This window comes from Xyrauchen texanus, chromosome 38 (assembly GCF_025860055.1).
Source record: "Xyrauchen texanus isolate HMW12.3.18 chromosome 38, RBS_HiC_50CHRs, whole genome shotgun sequence".
NCBI lineage: Eukaryota > Metazoa > Chordata > Actinopteri > Cypriniformes > Catostomidae > Xyrauchen > Xyrauchen texanus.
In genome coordinates this window covers 15,767,147-15,789,231 of record NC_068313.1, presented here as the reverse complement: position 1 = coordinate 15,789,231, position 22,085 = coordinate 15,767,147, and the positions used below count along the sequence as shown (strand labels likewise).

Genomic DNA, 22,085 nt, shown 5'->3' with positions numbered 1-22,085 from the left:
GATGTACTAATGTTTGTTGAAATTCCTATTTAACAAGTTTGACCAGAAGATGGGGCACTAAGATAAAGACTAGAAAATCTCCCCCCAGGCCACAGAAAATGGCCAAAAAACTTTTTTTAGTTGATGAAATCTTTCTGTCAATATATCAGTTTACTCAAGTACTTAGAAATAACAATATGTGTAACAAAAGAAAACAACTACAACCTTTGGGTACTCGTCGTAGTCGTTTGCCATTCACAACTCTCTTTACTGTTGTTGCTCTTTTCGTAATTCAACCTGCTGTTTATAAGGCCCCTATAAAGTATTTAAACTGCACACTAAACGTATTTAGTTACATTTGCAGTTACCATAAAGACATTCATCGCAAGTCTTGCGTGTAACCAAATATCTTGTATCTAACACTTACCTCCCCTACCTCGAAAAACTGGTCGACTAAATTATGTTTTGAAATATTTCAGTTGAAGCTGCAGGTAGAGAACAGCACAAAATGATTGGATGTTTTTGCGCTCTCCGACCAATCAGCGTAGTGTTGCCATACCTCTGCGTCTCAGTGATTGGTGGAAGCAGCTGTCAGTTCTCCTTTAGGCGACGTACTGTTGAATCGAGCCCTGGCAAAACTTGTTTCATGCGCTGCTTTATATGCACAGTATTACACACCGACCGCGAGAGGAGAGAGGGAGGACATTTTCCGGGATTGGAAAGCGCACGCAAAGTTTCATGTAAATCCTGATTTACTTTAACTCAAGAGGAGGACGTATCTACATCTCACAACCTCGTTTTTCTTCTTTTCAAAGGTAAATGCGGGAGACGCTTTTAAAAGTAACCACATATGAAACTTAGGTAGTCATCTGCTTAATGCAAATAATGTGCAGTTGTGCACGCACATTGACTTCGAGGTCTCGAATACGGCTTTGTATTTCAGTTCTGTTGAGAGATGCACTGCGATGAGTATTTTTGGATGGTGTGATGTGATGCAGTGGTAATGCTGATGTTTGTTTATCTCACACCTCCACTATAACATCCACGCTCGTCTCTGCGCCATCAGCATCACTGCAGCATCAGAGCGCTTCAAGTGTGGCACATGTTTCTTCTCTGCCACTGATCTAAATGTCATTTGCACAAAACCTGTTAAGATAATATATATATATATATATATATATATATATATATATATATATATATATATATATATACACATATTCATTGGTGCACAAAAATGCTCTCAGGCATCAAAGCTATTGCCTTGAGGTTGATGTGTTATGGCAGCATTGAGAAGTAGATTTAATGTGATGTTAAAAATGATCTCATTAGTCACACTTTACAGTCAGACCATTGGAAGTTTTGGTCTGGCATGTTATTAACCTCATATATTCATTTAAAACGTTGTTTATGGCTCTGATGTCATGTGATTTTTAATGCATATTTGGGCTGCTATACTGTATGTAAAATATGCCAGGTCCAGTGTGGCTGAAATCCTACCCCACATACTGTACCGTCTGTTACAGTGCTTCAGGTGTAGTGAAGCTAATATCTCCAGTCTATGTTTACAATTGCAAGACAATAACTATAATTCATGATTGTTTTATTTTTACAAGCTTTCTCACTGTCTCTAACATGACCAGTGGCAAACCCATTTGGAGATCTTGAATGCCGTCAAGTGCTTTGATTCCCGAAGCACACTGTCAAATTCAGTCCGGTCTGCAGAGAGATCAGGCAGAGATTAGATATTCGGCAGTATTTCATTCTGGTCCTAAACTATCTCTTGTTATTATACCAAGTGTCAGTCTATGTGTGATGAACTGCATTTACGATCATCAGAAACAAGAGAAAAGGATAAGCATGAAAAGCAGAAAATTTTTATTTTCATTACTCACTCAGCAAATGGCATGAGGCTGTTTAATGTAATTACAATAAAAAAAAAAAATTATATATTATTCATTTATTTATTTGATTGTGAAATTGCTTAATTTTTGATTGCAGATTAGTAATCGTGTCTCAAATTGAAAGGGATTTTTTACCTCAAAATTCTGTCATTATTTACTCACCCACATATTGTTGCAAACCTTTATGACTTTCTTCCATGGAAGACAAAAGGAAAAAAACAGACTATAAGTTTTCCATTTAAAGGAATAGTTCACCCAAAAATGACAAGTATCCCATAATTTTACTCACCCTCCAAAACTTTGAAGCTCTAAAAGCACATAAAGGCAGTATAAAAGTAATCCAAATGACTCCAGTGGTTTAATCTATATCTTCTGAAGCGATTCAATTGATTTTTGATGTGAACAGACCAAAATATCACTCCTTATTCTCTATAGCCTAAATCTTGACATCAGCCATCTCCTTGGCGATTTCGAGCTCGATTACACTTCCTAGTGCCATCTAACACTCTGCACATTTGTCAAGCACTATGAAGTGTAATGGAGCTTGAAATCATGATTATTTCTAGAGACTGCAATGGCAAGATGTACATTGAAAAATTTCTTATATTCTGGTCTGTTCTCACCCAAAACCGATTGGATTGCTTCAGAAGACATAGATTAAACCACTGGAGTCATATAGATTACTTCTAAGCTGCATTTCTGTGCTTTTTGGAGCTTTAAAGTTTTGGCCACCATTCACTTGCATTGTATGGACATACAGAACTGAGATATTCTTCTAAAGATTCTGAGTGGTGGTGGTGTAGTGGGCTAAAGCACATAACTGTTAATCAGAAGGTCACTGGTTCGATCCCCACAGCCACCACCATTGTGTCCTTGAGCAAGGCACTTAACTCCAGGTTGCTCTGGGGGGATTGCCCCTGTAATAAGTGCTCTGTAAGTCACTTTGGATAAAAGCGTCTGCCAAATGCGTAAATGTAAAATGTAAATGTAACTATCTTATTTATGTTATGCAGAAGAAAGAAAGTCATACGTCTGAGATGGCACGAGGGTGAGTAAATTATGAAAATTTTAATTTGTGGGTGAACTATTCCTTTAAAAAGAGCAAACAATGACAGTGGGGGGAAAAATTGGCATAAATGTTTGTGTTCCAGAAAAAGAAAGTCATACAGGTTTGGAACAGCATTAGGGTGACTAATACATTTTTGGATAAATTATCCCTTTAATAATAATTTTTTTGCTCAACGAGTTAATCATTGGTCTAGACTCGTGATTCTGTCTACACATATCTATGAGAAATTTGACCGTTAGCTGAATGAATGACAAAGAAATCATAATCAACCCTCTCTAAATCAAACTTTCAGTGCTCTGGAATCTGTTCTCCTACTAGTGGATTTTGTGTTTGTATACCTCCTTAGTCAGAAAGCTTTAAATTGAATCCAGGTCTCATATTGCCATTACAGATCAAGGCAGATCAATACAAGCAAAGGGAGAGAGACAGAGTATGATTTCATCATGCAGACAAAACACCAATGGCGCTCTGATCCGTGCGCAGTGATGAACATTCAGACACAAACATTTCAAAAACTGTCCACTGATCCAACACATTATCTGTTCCACAGATCACACAAGGGAATGCACTCCAAAAACAAGAACATGGTCTGGGATGCTCAAGATAGAACAAACACTAGCATAGAACTTAAATACCAGTATTAATTTTGTTTAATTCCCCCTAATGTCTCCTAGAGGGTCTGCTAATTGCTGTGATGCATTCCTTGTGACAGAGTGGGCTGAAGCACTTATCATTTCAAGGCCTGTGCACCACAAGGACCTTCCTTATGTAACCGGAGCAGTGCTGATGAGGATAACAGAGCAGCAACAGAAAAGAGGGGAAAACATGCATATTTGTGTTGTGTCCCATCATTCACTTGTTGTCCAGCCTTTGATGCCTTATTTACTGTCTTTTTGATGGTGCATTAATAAGAAATTTAGCTGTTTAATGAACATTGGTGTCTTTTATTATATCTTGCTGCTGTTTTATAACAGTCACTTGAGTCCAGTGGATTTTGGCGATACCCATATCTAAGGTGGTGGAAAAGGCAGATAACCGATTAATCGGCTGGTAGTTTTTAAAATCGATTTATTGAATGATTAAAAAAAAAAATCTCAGTTGTTCCTTTCTGTGAAGGGCACAGACAGAGAGGCTACAAGAATCTAAAATGAATAAAGTCTCAGATACAGTTTATCGTGCAACCAAAATCCCAATAATAACCAGATATGTGGTGTTTTGGTGCATAATGTGGGACTTTTAACCATAAACAAGCCCAATATATACCAAGGACTCTTATTTTAAAATGGGTGTGCTTCCAGCTCATCCAAACACAAGGTAAACAAAACATGCACTCTTAATGTATTACAATAGAAAATCTTATAAGTAAATATTGTCATATAAAGAAAAAATAAAGAATATTCTTTGGCTGAACTTGTTGTAGTCATGGACAGTGGTTCCACATGTTTGAAATTTGTTTTCTTAAACTAAAATTACCATGTAATTTCATTTTAAATACTTCAACCTAACTGAATCAAGTAATCCCAACTAAAGATAAAATGTCAGAATAACTCAAATGAAACTCTTTTAATGATATGCTAGCTAGTGACAGTGATTGTTAGCATGCTAAACACATGCTGGTGTAAAGCACTACTGAGTGCAACTTGGTCACTATGCTATAGTTCGCAAAGCAATTGCTCAATGAATAATGCAATTCTTTGGTCTTCGACGTATGCTCAAGCTCCACTCTTCACCATGATGGTAACCTCCAAAACTACAACATAACAGAGATTCTTCTATATATGAACATATCAAAGCATTGATCACTAACAAGTCTCCCCCTTTATATTCATCTTGCACAAAGACAAATAAAATACCACTTCATTTTAACATTTACTCTCCCTTGCTGGTAACTAGAAATCTTCCCAGTTTCAGTTAACCAAACTAACAAATGTCATGTTTTCCCAATGTACGCTGGCGGCCAAAAGATTGGAATAATAATGTACAGATTTTGCTCTTATGGAAAGAAATTGGTACTTTTATTCACCAAAGTGGCATTCAACTGATCACAATGTATAATCAGGACATTAACAACGTGAAAAATTACTATTACAATGAAAAAAAAATTGCTCCATGTGCAGCAATGACAGCTTTGCAGATCTTTGGCATTCTAGCTGTCAGTTTGTCCAGATACACAAGTGACATTTCACCGCTGTAGCACTTGCCATAGATGCGAATGTCTTGTCGGGCATTCCAATTATCTGATGTCCAATTTCTGTGTTTCTTTGCCCACTTGAACCATTTATTTTTGTTTTTCTGTTTCAAAAGTGTCTTTTTCTTTGCAATTCTTCCCATAAATCTGCACCCCTGAGTCTTCCCTTTACTGTTGTACATGAAACTGGTGTTGAGCGGGTAGAATTCAATGAAGCTGTCAGCTGAGGACATGTGATGCATCTATTTCTTAAATTAGAAACTCTGATGTACTTATCCTCTTGTTTAGTTGTGCATCTGTCCTTCCACATCTGTGATAAGGCATGTTGGTAAAGACTCTCTGCACAAGAATGATGGCTCAGCCACAATAGCACATCGTTGCAAGGATGTTTATTTACAGTGGGGACTGATTGGGAAAAAACGGACAATGTGCGCAAAAATCTTTACACATAATATAGAGTGCATCCGGAAAGTATTCACAGCGCTTCACTTTTTCCACATTTTGTTATGTTACAGCCTTATTCCAAAATTGATTAAATTCATTATTTTCCTCAAAATTCGACAAATAAAACCCAATAATGACAACGTGAAAGAAGTTTTTTTGAAAATCTTTGCAAATTTATTAAAAATAAAAAACAAAAATCACATGTACATACGTTTTCACAGCCTTTGCTCAATACTTTGTTGAAGCACCTTTGGCACCAATTACAGCCTCAAGTCTTTTTGAGTATGATGCTACAAGCTTGACACACCTATTTTTGGGCAGTTTATCCCATTTTTCTTTGCAGGGCCTCTCAAGCTCCATCAGGTTGGATGGGGAGCATCGGTGCACAGCCATTTTCAGATCTCTCCAGAGATGTTCAATCGGGTTGAAGTCTGGGCTCTGGCTGGGCCACTCAAGGACATTCACAGAGTTGTCCCGTAGCCACTCCTTTGTTATCTAGGCTGTGTGCTTAGGGTTGTTGTCCTGTTGGAAGATGGAGTGCTCTGGAGCAGGCTTTCATCAAGGACGTCTCTGTACATTGCTGCATTCATCTTTCATCCTGACTAGCCTCCCAGTTCCTGCCGCTGAAAAACATCCCCACAGCATGATGATGCTGCCACCACTACTGTAGTATTGGCCAGGTGATGAGCGGTGCCTGGTTTCCTCCAGACATGACACTTGCCATTCAGGCCAAAGATTCAGATTTTGTTTCTCATGGTCTGCGAGTCCTTCAGGTGCCTTTTGGCAAACTCTAGGCAGGATGTCAGCTTCCATCTGGCCACTCTACCATACAGGCCTGATTGGTGGAGTGCTGCAGAGATGGTTATTCTTCTGGAAGTTTCGCCTTTCTCCACAGAGAAATGCTGGAGCTCTGTCAGAGTGACCATGGGGTTCTTGGTCACCTCCCTGACTAATGCTCTTCTCCCCCTATCGCTCAGTTTGGCCGGGCGGCCAGCTCTAGGAAGAGTCCTGGTGGTTCCAAACTTCTTCCATTTATGGATGATGGAGGCCACTGTGCTCATTGGGACCTTCAATGCTGCAGAAATGTTTCTGTACTCTTCCCCAGATCTGTGCCTCAATATAATCCTGTCTCGGAGGTCTACAGACAATTTCTTGTACTTCATGGCTTTGTTTGTGCTCTGACATGCACTGTTAACTGTGGGACCTTATATTGACAGGTGTGTGCCTTTCCAAATCATGTCCAATCAACTGAATTTACCACAGGTGGACTCCAATCAAGTTGTAGAAACATCTCAAGGATGATCAGTGGAAACAGGATGCACCTGAGGCTAAATTTTGAGTGAATGCAATAACAAAGGCTGTGAATACTTATTTTTTTTAATACATTTTCACATTGTCATTATGAGGTATTGTTTGTAGAATTTTGAGGAAAATAATGAATTTAATCCATTTTGGAATATGGCTCTAACATACAAAATGTGGAAAAAGTGAAGCGCTGTGAATACTTTACGGATGCACCGTACATACACATCTACATTTAAGCATATATTATGCACATGATATGAACATACATATTATTAAATCACATTTTCCATATTTCTATATATTATATAAAAGGAGTTTCCCCCATATTCTCTGTGTCGGTCATACTGGTCATACAACAACTTCTGGGCATTTTGGGCTGTCTCAAGGTTCTCTCTGGCCTGTACTTAGTACCTCTCCAGACGGTCTCTCATCTGCAGCACATACTAGATGATACCTTGCCCTCATTCAGCAGATGATGTTAGCTCCACCAGGTCAAGTGGGCCCTGAACAGACCAACTGTACACCAACTCAAAAGGTGAATACCCTGTTGAAGCTTGGGGCACCTCTCGGTACACAAAGAGCAGAAAAGGCAACCATTTTTCCCAGTCCTTACCAGTGTCGTTGACAAACTTTCTTAACATGATTTTGAGAGTTTGATTGATCTTTTCTACAAGTCCATCTGTCTGTGGGTGATATGGACTGGTTTGAATGGGAGTGATACAAGCTGTCGGTGGAGTAGCTTCATGAGTCGAGATGTGAAGTTAGTGCCCTGGTCGGTAATGATCTCGTCAGGGATGCCAACTCTGGAAAACAGCTGTGTAAAACAAGTGCACTAATTACCAAATCATTTTGAATGGAGAGATCATCACGGGAAAAGGACACAGCTCGGGCTGACCGGTCCCTTACCATCATTTTCTACAAAATACATTTCAGTCCCAATAGTCAGGACTTTCTCAGATATCTTCCTCTCCTTCGTCCAGTATGTCCCAAGCCTCCTTTACAGACTTTTTCTGGGATCTTAAACCCTTCCTGGTCTTTTTCCCTATGGGCACTGTTCTTTGGCTAGCCATGCCACTTCTGACACCACTTGCGTGTTGGTAAAAACTCTCTGCACAAGAATGATGGCTCAGCCACAATAGCACGTCGGTGCAAGGATGTTTATTTACAGTGTCCTTTTTTCCCAATCAGTCCCCAAAAGTGTGCAAAAATATTTACAGAGCTCTAGGCTGGATTTCCTTCTACATAAAGGATCACAAACTACTTGGAAAAATGAAAAGAAAAAAAAACACTCTTGCACATCTTACTCCTCTCAAAAAGAACCCTAATGTGTGAGAGAGCCACACTTATAAAGCGGAGGCTCCACCCACTGGGGGCAAACCATTGCAAATAGAGCGGTAGTGCAGTCCCAAGTGTGCACCCGAGGGTAAGGCGAAACAACTGTAAGTGTGTGAAGAGATGACGTGTAGATAACTAGATGGGGCCGGGATTGTTAGTGCTGTCCCGGCCGGTGACAGAGACCTCTGTCACAACATAAAAACAATGATTGACTGACAAGTTTCTAGAGAAATTAGAAAACAAACTTTTTTGCAATTTTTGACCTAATATTGACCTTAAGACATGCCAGTCTATTGCATACTGTGGCAATTCAAAATCAAACATAAAAAAAATGTTAAGCTTCATTTAACAAACCAAATAGCGTTCAACTGTGTATGATATAATGGCAAGTGATTTTCTAGTACCAAATTAGCAATTTAGCATGATTACTCAAGGATAAGGTGTTGAAGTGATGGCAGCTGGAAATGGGGCCTAGATTTGATCAAAAATGACTTTTTTCAAAATGTGATGGTGCTGTTTTTTTACATCAGTAATGTCCTGACTATACTTTGAGATCAGTTGAATGACACTTTGGTCAGTTGAGCAAACTTTAGAGTTCACTGAGGCCTAAAATACCCTTTAGGTCAGGGTGTGGATATGGGGCAAGAGCAGTTCACCAGAATGCGAGAGAGTTTATTTGTGGACATGTCACAGTGCATTGGCCTATGGTTGTGTTTTTGTGTGGGACAACGCTTTGGTCTATCAGTAGACTCTTTATTCACAAGCCCCCAACTTTGGCAAGAAAACAATAGACAGAACGTAAGAGCTGCTTTTTGCTGTGGACTCTTTAAGACGTGCTCACCCCTGCCTCAACAAAACCTTCTAACTGAAGGGAGCAATGTAAGAATAACAAATCTGACTAGTTCACATAAACTCTCTCTTTTCTTAAAGGAAGTGTGTAATTTCTGCACCACTAGTGGCACCAAATGGAATTACAAAAATGACAAGATTTTTTTTATATGCTTGGAAGAAAATTAATGGTGCTTTCCCATGACAAAGTCACCACCATGATGCTAGGGTGTTGTGGGTGGTTGAAAGGGAATTGCTTTGCTTTTGCTTTGAGTGATTTTTAGCAAGTTGATAACCAATTGGTAGGGTGTTCTGGTTTTTGCTACATGGTTGCTTACTGACCCAATTCTGGTCCCTCTTAAATGTTTTATTTATTTATTTTGCTAATTTTAACGTCCACATGCTTAATTGTAAGACGAAACACTTACAAAATATGTATAGAACACCCCTCCTCAATAAGCCGCACAGTCTGAGGTATCATTCATTTCAATAGTTCAAACGTAGATATCGTGGCAGTTTCCAGGTGAAAATTAACACTAGGGGCTCTACAACAAAAATTAATTTTATTCACTTACACACAAATCACAACTTAAAGGGAAGATTATCAGTTCATGAACAGTTTTCGCCCTGTCGTTGTACTGTAATTTAATTAAATAAGACTCGATGAGTTACATGGCAAAGTTTATATCTTAAGCCCCGTACACGCATGGAGCGACTTCCAGTGACAAAGTGACACAATCCCATTCATTTTCAATGAGAACTGGCGGCTTCCAATGACACAAGCTACAGCGAACTCAGCGACTAGATGTGGGCGTGGCGGGCGACACGACGAAGTTGCAAGTGGTCCTTGCTGTGGTCTGTAGCACGATGAATAACATGTTTGCATTAAAACATCCAGTATATCATGGCTCAGAACGTTTAAAACATGGATGTCTGTGACATAGTAGATGAAATCCACTACGTCATGGACAACTATATCGTAGTCTAAAGCTCATCCCAGGATTCTGCTCTGTGTGTGCAGGTGTTTACCTCCCACCCCGCCCCACCACGGCCCTCACCTGTGTGTTGCGGTGCTTCCCCTGTGAGCCGACCTGGGCCGGCAGCCCCTTCTTGCACCGCCCGCCGACCCGGCCCATGGTCACCATGACGCGCTCCAAAACATTCCAGGCCTACCTGCCCAGCTGCCATCGCACCTACAGCTGTATCCACTGCAGGGCGCACCTTGCCAACCACGATGAGCTCATCTCTAAGGTGATTAAAGACCTGCGAATTAATGATCTGACAAGGGCAATAACAGGGTGGGAACAAATATGTTTGTTAACTGCACAAATCTCACACATAATGTCACGATAGTTCAAATATCTTCAACTGACCATTCAAAAGCAATGTCATATGCAATTCTCATAGTAAGTTTTCTCGTTTTTTCCTTTAGTCTTTTCAAGGAAGTCAGGGCAGAGCATATCTGTTCAACGCTGTGTAAGTTTTTTCTGTATATTTACATTTGGCTGATGTTTTTTTGTACAAAGCAACTCACATTGCATTCAAAGTATAAATTTTTTGCCATGTATGTGCGGCCCCTGGGAAATGAACCCATGTAACTACCTCAATGCTCTACCAGTTAAGCTACAAGAACATATCTCTGTATTTCATTTAAATAGTTGCCATCTCTTTCTCTTCCCTTGGTATTTACTTCTTCATTTATGTATTTTAAGCAGTTTGACATGAATAGAGTTTACATTTATAATTTATGTGCACTACACTTACTCAATCCTCATTGTACCTTCCTGTACATGGTTGTGTCTCATTCCTCAGGGTTAATGTGGGATGTGGTCCTGCAGAGGAGAGGGTTCTGCTCACAGGGCTCCATGCAGTGGCAGACATCTACTGTGAAAACTGCAAAACTACACTAGGGTGGAAATATGTAAGAATACACTCATAGACAATGAAAGTGAAGTGCATTTGTTTCCTCCCCAGTCTGCTCCGACTGTTTATTGAAACTAAGCTACAAACAAGTCTTTCAGAACGTATGGCGGATATTATCTGAAAAGACGCATTTGGAATCTGCTGACATTTTGTTTTGTTGCATTTCCCCTCTAATATTGGGGAGAAATCTGTGGAATGGATTTAAAAAATCAGGGTTCGGTCAGACATGAAATTTGTATAAATAACAGGGAATTTGATATTTGACCAATATAAATATTTGATCTGCTATAAATGACTATTTGTGAGTGCAATCTCTAAAATATAATTTTTATAAATCCATATCAATAATCATGGAATTGAATTGGTCAAAAGGTGTGGGAATACTGAAACATGGTCAAATTTAAATGGATTATGAGTGGAATTAAAATGCGGAATATGGCCCCGTTAAAGGAATGTTCCAGTTCTAATACAAGAATCGACAGAATTTGTTGCATAATGTTGATTACCATTATAGTGAGGTACTTGCAATGGATGTGAATTAGGCAAAATTTTGTAGAAGGACTTACATTAATTCTTACAACTCATGTTTTATTTGAGCTGTAAATTGTTCAAAGTAATAGTTCTCCCAAAAATGATAATTCTCTCATCATTTACTCACGCTCATTATATTCCAGGTGTGAATGACTTTCTTTCTTCAGCAGAACACATTTGAAGAAGAAGAGAAAAATATCTAAGCTCTTGAAAGTGAATGCAGATTTCTCTTACATTCAGCATAAATGTCATCCATACAACACCAGCTGTTCAATTTATGTCTTCTTAAGAAATACAATCACTTTTGGGGCAAAAACTTTTTAACGATAATCCAGCACTTCTGGTAAACTTCACGAGAGGGTGGAGTTCACACGGTCTCTCGTATGACGTATTCGCATGTTGGCATGTTACTGATGTTATCTCATGTTCTTCTCTCGGTAGAGACATGCAGGAGAAACACAAACGCACCATTGTGAGTAAAGAAACAGATAAATACAGATCTAAATCAAAACCAACGAAGCTTCTGTACAGCATTCCTCCTCACTTGTAAACAGCGCTGCTCTTCCAGGTGTGATGGACGTGCGTCAGTTCTCACGTGTTTCAAATGTCAAGGCGATTACGTCACACACTCATACCGCTGCAGAACGGAAGCATGATTTAGAGTTTAAAAATTACATAAATATTTTTCGCACCAAAAGAAATCGTGTTGCTTTAGAAGACATTTATTTAACCGCTGAAGTTGTATGGATGATGTTTATGCTGACTGTCTGTTCTTTTTGGAGCTTCAAATGTCTGATCACCATCCACTTGCTATTTAAGGATCTACAGTACTGAGCCAAGATATCTTTCTAATTTTCTTCAAATGTGTTCTGGAGAAGAAAGAAAGTGAGACACACCTTGGATTAAAATTTTCCCATTTAGACAAATTGTTTCCTGAGAGCGACAAGAATCGCCTGCTTGCATGTGAAGCGACTGAGACATGTAAACAACCATACATGGTTCATTTACTTGTTACATGCCATCGTGTTACTACAATAACAGACCAATGTGCAAGACAGTGTCAGTTAAACAGTCTCCATATCAGAGCCGCGGCAGACGCGTTTGAGCTCATAATGTTCAAGTGCTCGCCTGTTTTATTCTACCTCTTTCTCCTCAACAGTTCCCTGTAACTTTTAACTGTCTTGTCTAATGATAAAAAGGCAAATATCAATAAACCGAATATTATATACCTATGCAAATATGTGCATATCTCGTTTAAACAGATGTAATAAACAAACCTCACAAAACTTGAGCAGATCCAGCATCCTGTAGATCACTCATTTATTTACCTCTAAAGCACGTATTCTGTCAGCCTCTCCTCAGCAGTTCCCTGTCACTTAACTTTCTTTTCTAACGATAAATGGCAAATATGCAGATATCTCGTTTAAACAGATGTAATTCACGAATCTCACGAAAATCCAGCGCTTTCTTCCTGTCGAGCTCTCATCTAATATCTTCCTCTTAAGTGTGTATTCCATCAGCCAGAATCAAAACTCACAAATCATAATGGTCAGTCTGTGTCAATCCAAGAAGGCAATCCAGGCCGTTTAAACTGTCTGAAGTGTCCGAAACCAGGAAAATGCTGCCTCCAGAGGTAGGATTTAAATAAGGTGCTTTTCAATCTGTTCGGAGACCAGTTTCTTTAAGCGTTCCATTCACTCAAAACAGATGTCAGTTAAGCTATTAACTGATTAGGCAGCAAGTCAGCTGCCTACGTTTTCAGATGCAGCCCAAGCGTTTCATGTGTGCTATAAGTAAATGTCTTATTCACCATGCACTGTATGCACAATTGGTTTGATTCTATATTCTTGGAGTAAATGCGATAGCTATTATTTCCTTTTTCCAAATATATTAACAATTTCTTCATGTGCAAATAAATTTGATGATGAAACGGAAATCTAAAGAATTGTATTTAAAATATAATATAATTTTTTAGTTTTGTGTGACTGAGTAAATATAGTGCTGAATAAGAGTTTATATATATATATATATATATATATATATATATATAGCAATTTTATGTTTGTTTTTTTACTATATAAAATTGTGTGATATATCGGCATTGTATCGGCCACCCTGCTCTCTGGTTATTGGCATCGGCCATTAAAAAAACAATATCGGTCAACCGCTACCTGTGATGTCATGAGTAATTGATGAGATAATTGTCATTTTGGGTGAACTAACCCTTTAAGTTGTCATTTTCACAGCCATTTTAAGCTTTTAACGTTTGCTGGGCTACGTGTCATGACAACGAAATTGTAAAATTTGCTATAATTTTACGCAGAAAAAGTGAGCAATTTTATTACACTAAAATCATGTGGTTTAAGTCTTAAGGCTATACTTTTGAAACCGTGAGTATTTTCATAGTTACTGATTGGTCCCATTCACTTCCATTGTAAGTGCCTTACAGTCACCCAGAATTTTGCTTTTTTTAAAGAAAAGAAGGGACGAGTCAAAATTTGATAATCAACTTTATGCTGTTGATAAAGCTTAACTTGTATTGAACCTGTAAAATCCCTTTAAACTTTGTTACACCTTTAAACTCTGCACTTACCAAGTACTAATTATTCAACCCCATCCGCCTTTTCACAGAAGAAAGCATTTAACTGAAAAAGTTGCAAGAATCAAGTGCACAATTACACTTTACAGGAGATGATAGCACAGTTTTAATATGCACTGCTTTGCAAGTGTAAGCTTGCTCATAGAGGCTTGTTTAAGCAGGCTACATTCCTGGCATGGCGTCCAGCAGCTGCGCTGCATGCTGATTGTCTTCCACATATCAGCACTACTGGCTTTCCGGTTGTCCTTGCCGATTGAATTATTGGTAGTCTTGACCGACACGAACACAGGCACACGATAAGCCTACAGTACACACAAAGATATACATTTCCATCTCGCCCATGGTGGCCCAGTTATTTATAAGCACGTCAGATACTTGTGTGAATGCCTGTGTTGCAGTGTAGCAAGGACGACTGACCCAGTGCCCTTTTACAGAAATCTGATAACTACCTGCTGCCTGCATCCAACAGCTATAAATAGACAAGACAAACAGGATATTAGATGCTGTAGTGCAGCTTAATATTAAGGAGCAGAGGAGATGTTTTATACTGTATTACAGAAGTGTTTCGTACCTGTGCAAGAAACGTTAAAATTTGTGTTTTATAAGAGAGTATTGAAACAAACTACATTTGTAAATTTTCTAAAGAAAATATGAGCATTGTTTTCCAGTGCAAAACTAGTCACCTTGATGCTAGGGTGTTGTGGGTGAGCTGAGTGTTTTTAGTACAGTATGTGGTTGTTTACTGCACTTTGGAATGGTTTGGGTCCCCTTCAATGTAAGTCTTTGGTAATTTTTGCATGTTTTATGGTCTATAAGTCTTAAGTCTGGTTGTGAAGAAAAGTAATAGCACACATCTCCTCAACAAGCTGCACAAATCACTCTGATTTGTGGGCGAAAATGCCGCCAAAATTCAAAATGTGGGGGCTAGTAATGACCAAGGGAGATTGAGAATCGTCAATTTGTTTTCATATGTAAGCAAAGTGAACATTATAACTGAAATATATTTAAATGATACCAAACCCTAAAAGTCATACAATGCACTGATAATACGCATTTGCAAAAACGTTCTGCAGTCAATATCATGCTTGCTCATATTTCTTTTGCACCCCTGGCAGGAACATGCCTTTGAGAGCAGTCAGAAGTACAAGGAGGGCAAGTTCATCATCGAGCTCGCCCACATGATCAAGGACAACGGCTGGGACTGAGCAAACTGGATAATGGGTGAATGGTGAATGTGTGGGTGAATGACTGACTTTGGTTTGCCATTACCCTCTTAAACCCTGTTCTCCTGCAGACACACGTGCCCCTTGTCCTGGGGATCAAGAGAGGAGGCCATTCCGGGGGGTTTTGGGTGTCTGGAGGAGAGCGTGTGTGTGGCTGCCACCGGCACGTGGGAGCACACTGAGATACATGAATGCATACACAAGGTGTACAGACATACATGTGTACAGACAACAGCACACATGCATACACTAGGGCTTGCACGACTACTTATTTTTACTAGCCGGCTAGTATGCAGGTCAGAGTTTACCTCTTGCAAATGACTCACCAGGCATTGTACAACATCTGCAGTCTTTACTGTGTAGAGAAAATGTCGACACAGCTGGTATGATGCGGGCGAGAAAGCGAGCTTATCCAATTTGTCGCAAGTGGTGTGTACATGCTGTTTGTCATGTAAACGCAGGTTGTCCGTGTTTTTTTAATAAGCTGATTATTGAAAGTTATCAGCATATTGGTGTGCATGTAAACAAAGTTGTGTTGAGATATATGGTTCAAGGGACAAAAAATATTGTGCAACGAGTAGCCTTATTTATATCTGAAAAAAATGTTTATATAGATCGATAATCATCTGGGAAATTTTCTGATTATCGATGTGTGGAAAAAGCATCAATCCCAAGCCTAGTAATTCCCCACTCGTGTTTAGTTTTTGGCAGTCTTTGGCTGCAGATTTAATTCGTTTCAGGGCAGTTTGCAATTTTGTCTTGCACTCTAAATGGACACAAACCATCTCAGATGTCAACTTGTAAGGTGCTTTGTGAATGCAATATGCTTTCGTTTCACTGGATTTGTATTTTGCAAATTAGAAAATATACAGGGTTCCTATGGTCATGGTAAATCTGGAAATATCAGGGAGTTTAATAATTCTGTTTTGCAGGCCTTGAAATATAATGGAAATTAATAAACTCATGTCACAAGTCATGGAAAAGACATTAACATTTCTACATTTTTCTAGATATTGCTCTTTGGGAGACTAAAACTTGCTTGCTAGTCATTGTGATGTTCGATTGGGAGTAAATTGTTCTTTTTGAGTCAGTTCTTTTCAATGAGTCCAATTCACAAATTGGTCTGAATGATTCATACATAATCTGCCAAAATGTGAATGATTTTTAAGTCCTTATTCAATAAAAGTATTGGGAAAGTCACTCAAAAACAGTAATCCAGTACAAATGACAAATTAATTTGTTAAGTTGTAATCCGATTACTTTACTGATTCCTTAATGGGAAAAGTAACGACCTTACTAATTTACTTTCGAAAAAAATAAATAATTGAAAAGTCATTATAATGTCTATATTTTCTCCTTTTTCATGGTCGCTGTCACAAACACTCAGATACACAAATGAACTTAAAGTTTTAAAGGGATAGTTCATCCAAAAATGAATATTCTCTCATCATTCACTTACCCTCATGCTATCCCAGATGTGTATCATTTTCTTTCTTCTGCTGAACACAAATGAAGATTTTTAGAATATTTCAGCTCTGTTGGTCCATACAATGCAGATACCAGAACTTTGAAGGTCCAAAAAGAACATAAATGCAGCATAAAAGAAATCCATAAGACTCCAGTGGTTAAATCTATATCTTCAGAAGCGATGTGATGGGTGTAGATGAGAAACAGATGAATGTTTAAGTCCTTTTTTACTATCAATCTCCACCTTTGACCAGTAGGTTGCTTTATGTAAATGTGAAGATTTACAGTAAAAAAGGACTTCAATATTTTTCTGTTTCTTAACCAAACCTATCATATTGCTTCTTAGGACATGGATTTAACCACTGGAGTCGTATGGATTAACTTTATGCTGCCTTTATGTGCTTTTTGGACCTTCAAAGTTCTGATCACCATTCACTTGCATTGTGAGGACCTACAGAGCTGAGATATTCTTCTAAAAATCTTTGTTTGTGTTCTGCTATCTGGGACTACATGAGGGTGAGAATTTAAATGTGTTTGTGGAGGTGAGGGCGTGGTCAAGCGCTTGTCTGGGGAGAGAGAAAGCAGTAAGGACATCCACCTGAGATTGTGACTAATTACTTTTTCATGTTCACAGTGAGAGTCAGGGGAGATAAAAGACGGCCCAGTCCACCAAAAGAGAGAGAGCTGCAGGGAGCAGAGTGTTCCTGAGTGCAAACTTAATTGTGCTGAAAAAACATCAATTTGAGAGTGACCACTGAAATTAAAATAATAAATGGTCTTCTGCCAACTGCACTGCTTCATCCAGCGATGCCGATCGGTAGCACTGGACCCACTCCGCAGTTCCTTTCGGTAGTTTGGAGACTAAGTGTTCCAGTCCCATGAGTTCGATGTCACCCCGACATCGCTGGGCTCCTCGGCCAGCACCCACCACCGGCATGTGTCGCGGAGCTGTTGAGCGTAGGCAAACAGGTGGCCGAAATCACTCAGCGTAAGGGTTCATAACCGCTGGCGATGCTCTTCGGGACTGTGGCCGACCCGCTGCAGGATGGCTTTCTTCAGCTCAGGGTACCTCAGGAGCTTGTCGACCGGGAGTTCTTGGGCTGCCAGTTGGGCCTCCCAGGTCAGCAGTGGTAGGAGGTGGACTGCCCATGGCGGCCATTCCTGAGCTTGGACCGTGTGATTGAAGAGCTCCAGAAAGGCCTCCGGCTCATCTTGCGCCCCTATCTTCGCTAGCGTCACATAGGGTTAGCTGCTGCAGGGGTCACGGCATGAGCGCATGAAGTCATCTTCGCCACTGGAGGAAGTGTTCCGAACCCTCGCCAGCATCCACTAGGCTCAACATCAGGCCCTCATAGATCTGCGGGCGCAACAGCACCTTGAGGCGCTCCTTGGAGGCCAAGAAGATGATCAACATCATTGAGGAGCTTGATATTTCCAAGCTCCAATTTTCAGTGGTCACTCTCAAATTTATGTTTTTTCAGCACAATAAAGTTTGCACTCAGGAACACTCTGCTCCCTGCAGCTCTCTCTCTTTTGGTGGTCTGGGACGTCTTTTATCTCCCCCGACTCTCACTGTGAACAAGGAAATGGTAATTAGTCACAATTAATCTCAGATGGAAGTCTTTACCACTTTCTCTCTCCCCAGATGAGCGTTTGACCACGCCCTCACCTCCACAGTGTTCTACATAAATACCGTTACATGAGAAATCTGTAACCTAAGTAATGTACTTAAACAAATTTAAGTCAGTAACTGTAATCTGATTGCAAGAATTTTAATTTAATGAGTTACACTACTTCTAACTTAAAAAAGTAATTAAATTAATGTATTGCTTTGTAATCAGATTACACCCAAAACTGTTCAGTTATCAATAACGATCGGAAAGGTCATGAAAATTCACAGTGTGGGAACCCTGAATATACTGGCAAATTTCTTTACATGCAGATACAACGGGCAGGGTTGGGAGGGTTACTTTTGAAATGTATTCCACTATAGATTACAGAATACATGCTGTAAAATGTAATTTGTAACGTATTCCGTTAGATTACTCAAGGTCAGTAACATTTCTAAATGCTTTGGATTACTTCTTCAGCACTGGTAGATTTTTTCACTTGTTTTGACAATAAAAACTCTGTCAGTACAGTGAGACAAAATACACATTAAAAATACATTCTCTGAAAAACCCAAATTTCTTATGCAGTGTTGTTTCTAAAACTAATTATTTAAAATGTAGCTGTAGTGGAATACAGTTACTTATATTTTGTATTTTAAATATGTAATCCCATTACATGTATTTCGTTACTCCCCAACACAGAAAACTGGAAAGAATTGAAAATTGTATTCTGCTGTTGCCATATAGAACAGTCGTAACTAGTTGACACAAACCGGATGAGTCGACTAGTCGAGTAGTTGGTGCAACCCCTAGTATACATGTATGCAAAAGACACCTGCATGTCACGCTCATCTCAGCTCAACTGTTTATACTACAAGCAGCACTATTCATATGTGTATATGACATAAGGCAGGGCTCACGGGGTACGCTGTGCTTGGCAGGATCAGGGTCACGAGTTTACAGAGCTGATGGGGCTTGCTTCACATCTTGTCAGTGAGAAACTACCATGCTGATCTTTCCAAATTCAGCTGAGATTTGTACCATCTGCCCCAGCGAGGAAGCCTGGCACGCGCAGAAGGCAGGAATGGGAACGGAGAGATCTCCGAATGGAGCTCTGACAGACCTACTTAAACTAATAAATGGCAGAAAAAAGGGTTTACCTGTCCTGCTTTTTTTACATCTCGAATTAATGAAAAAGTTCAACCAAAAATGTCAATTCTGTAAAATAATTTACTCACCCACATGTTGTTCCAAAATCTGTATGACTTTCATTTCTCATTGCATACAAAACAAGACATTTTGAGTGTTCTGGTCACTCTTTTCAAGCTACTAAAATATAGGCAAAAGCACTATAAAAGTTTCATTAATTTGTGTTGATATGGAAAAATATCTCCTTTTGTTTCCACTATTGGTCGGCCGATATGGGTTTTTCAATGGCTGATATCTATTGAGCATGATGGCTGATATACTGTTAATGCAGATAAACATAATGCATATTAACAACAGCATATCAGACGTAAACAACATTTCTACAGTGAAACAAACACTCATTTTATGCAATATTTTCTCAAATTTGTTAAAACATGAATGACATGAGGGTGAGTAAATGATGATATAATTTTTATTTTTGGGTGAACTATCTCTTTAACACTGTGTTCTAACCAGGCCTGATGTGCTAAAAGCTGGGTAGCCCCTCCCACAGTGACGTGTCATTGGTCCAAAATCCTGCTCCACATAGCTACAGTATATATTAAACATCACCTGTGTTCTGATTGGCTGTGACATTTCGTGAGGCTTTTTCACATTCAGTATGGACAGACAAATTGTCTGTTGCTAGAATCTTAGCGCAACGCATCTGATTATGACACGGTGTAACATGAATGTAAATCTTTGTTAATATATATATATTTATATAATTTTGTATGTTTGTTTGTTTTTTTTTTTGGCTTGGTGGCAGAGAATGGTAACATGTAGGATTGTGAATAATAATGAACAAAACAAGCTCCATTTTATTTATTTGTTGAACTGACATGTGGTAATATACAATATGTGTATAAACCTATTTATTCATCGTAACAGCTGTTCATGTGTGTCAGGGTCTAAATTTTTGCTTTTGTTTAAATTATTCTGACTGTCATCCAAGCATTGCCACGCTTTATACCTGGACACCAAAATTTACTACTTTTTTACTCTGGTAAGAAGTTTCAGCGTATTTTATAAATGGACGAGAGGATCGCGATATTATTGGAACTCTCATTAACATTTATATAAAATATAAATAAAAGTGAAATCTGATTTATTTGCTTGATGGTTTTATTTTTGTTGGCTCTTCTCATACTACATGCTGATTTTTAAAGGAACATACAGTATAACAATAAAATTCGGTCAACAATTATTCACCCTCATGTCATTCCAGACCCATATTACTTTCTTTCTTCTGTGGAACACAAAAGGAGAAGTTTTGCATAATGTCTGTGGTGCTTTTTTCATATACACTGGAAATCAACATGTTGCTTCCGAAAGTTCATGGAGCCTGAAATCAACCCCATCCAGCTGAATTACTGGCAAGTGCCATCCCCCATCAGACGCTGTATGACATGATCACATTTTGCTCTAGTGCTAATGACAACGCGTTGTGCGAGCAACTCCCGAGACCAGAGTTCTGGTTACGTTATCACTTCACTGACGGTTAGGTTAAGGGTTGGGTGTATGGTTAATAAAATAGGCATTCCTGTTGACTGTATTACACACAGGGGTGTAAAAATACTTCGATATTACACAGTGAAAGTATGGATACTGAGTGAAACTTTTACTCATAACTTTTACTTTTTAGCCAAAAACATACTTGAGTGAAAGTAAAAAGTATTCCCATAAAATTTTACTTAAGTATTAAAGTTAGAAGTAACTCACAAGAATGAAATCAACAGAGGAGATTGTGGGTTAGAGGATGTTGTTAAATTTTATTGGTTTATGTCATATTTCTCCTCCAGTGGCATTCGCAACCTGGTCATAAAATAATTTTACAATAACTACATATTTGCTAAATGAGTTATACGTGGCCTGTTGTACGTAACAGCAATTTCCTGGGGGAATAAACACTAGAGGCGCTAAAAAAATGACTTAGTATATATAAGCACTTTTACTATAGCGCATGACTGATTTTAAAGTTTGCATTACATAATCAACTACATTTACAAGCTTGTTCGAGTGTGATCAAATTGCACATTAGCTCAACTGATAGTGTTGCATATTATGTGATGCAAAGGAACGGGGTACAAGTCCTGAAGAGAATGTGAATTTTTGTGTTTCTCACTTCGTCCTCATAGGTTTGAATGAATACTTCACATTCAGTCGGGTGGTCACACGTGGTCTAGTCGTGCAAATATTCGAATGTATCCGAAGCTCAAATCAGATCCGAAATTCTGCCTCTGCAGAAAGTCAGAACTCCACAAAGCTGCCGTACAACACTCATTTGTCAACCTGTCATTTTTCGGATGCAGTGAAAAGGTGGCTTCAGTCCAGTAAGCGAAATAAAATTATTTGGAAAACATTTTTTTAAATGAAATTGTAAGGAGTAAAAAAATTTATTTTTATTTGGAAATGTAATCAAGTACATATATTTAGTTTAAATTGCACTCGAATAAATATAATACTTATTTTTACTCAATTACTTTACACCC

At 38.8% G+C, this 22,085-nt stretch overlaps 1 protein-coding gene across 2 annotated transcripts; it reads left to right on the top strand.

The window, feature by feature from the left end:
• The first annotated feature begins 658 nt into the window (after positions 1-658).
• LOC127631557 (protein yippee-like 2) lies at positions 659-20,709 on the top strand. Of its 2 annotated transcripts, XR_007968999.1 has the most exons (6): positions 659-794; positions 10,074-10,303; positions 10,485-10,528; positions 10,865-10,973; positions 15,221-15,532; positions 19,347-20,709. XR_007968999.1 is itself a non-coding variant. In XM_052109722.1 (5 exons), exons 2-5 carry the CDS (start codon positions 10,187-10,189, stop codon positions 15,308-15,310), a joined length of 360 nt encoding a protein of 119 aa, XP_051965682.1. In that variant the 5' UTR covers positions 659-794; positions 10,074-10,186; the 3' UTR covers positions 15,311-16,885. The 2 variants fall into 2 exon arrangements, 1 of the variants encoding a protein (XP_051965682.1); XM_052109722.1 differs by lacking the exon at positions 19,347-20,709 and having other exon boundaries at positions 15,221-16,885.
• The last annotated feature ends 1,376 nt before the right edge of the window (positions 20,710-22,085 follow it).

What these genes read in the sequence shown, in the direction of transcription:
- LOC127631557 (XM_052109722.1), top strand. Translation starts at nt 10,187, where the DNA reads ATGGTCACCATGACGCGCTCCAAAACATTCCAGGCCTACCTGCCCAGC. An exon ending in ACGATGAGCTCATCTCTAAG is followed by an intron (nt 10,304 to 10,484) that starts GTGATTAAAGAC and finishes TTTTTCCTTTAG; the next exon opens with TCTTTTCAAGGAAGTCAGGG. An exon ending in GCATATCTGTTCAACGCTGT is followed by an intron (nt 10,529 to 10,864) that starts GTAAGTTTTTTC and finishes CTCATTCCTCAG; the next exon opens with GGTTAATGTGGGATGTGGTC.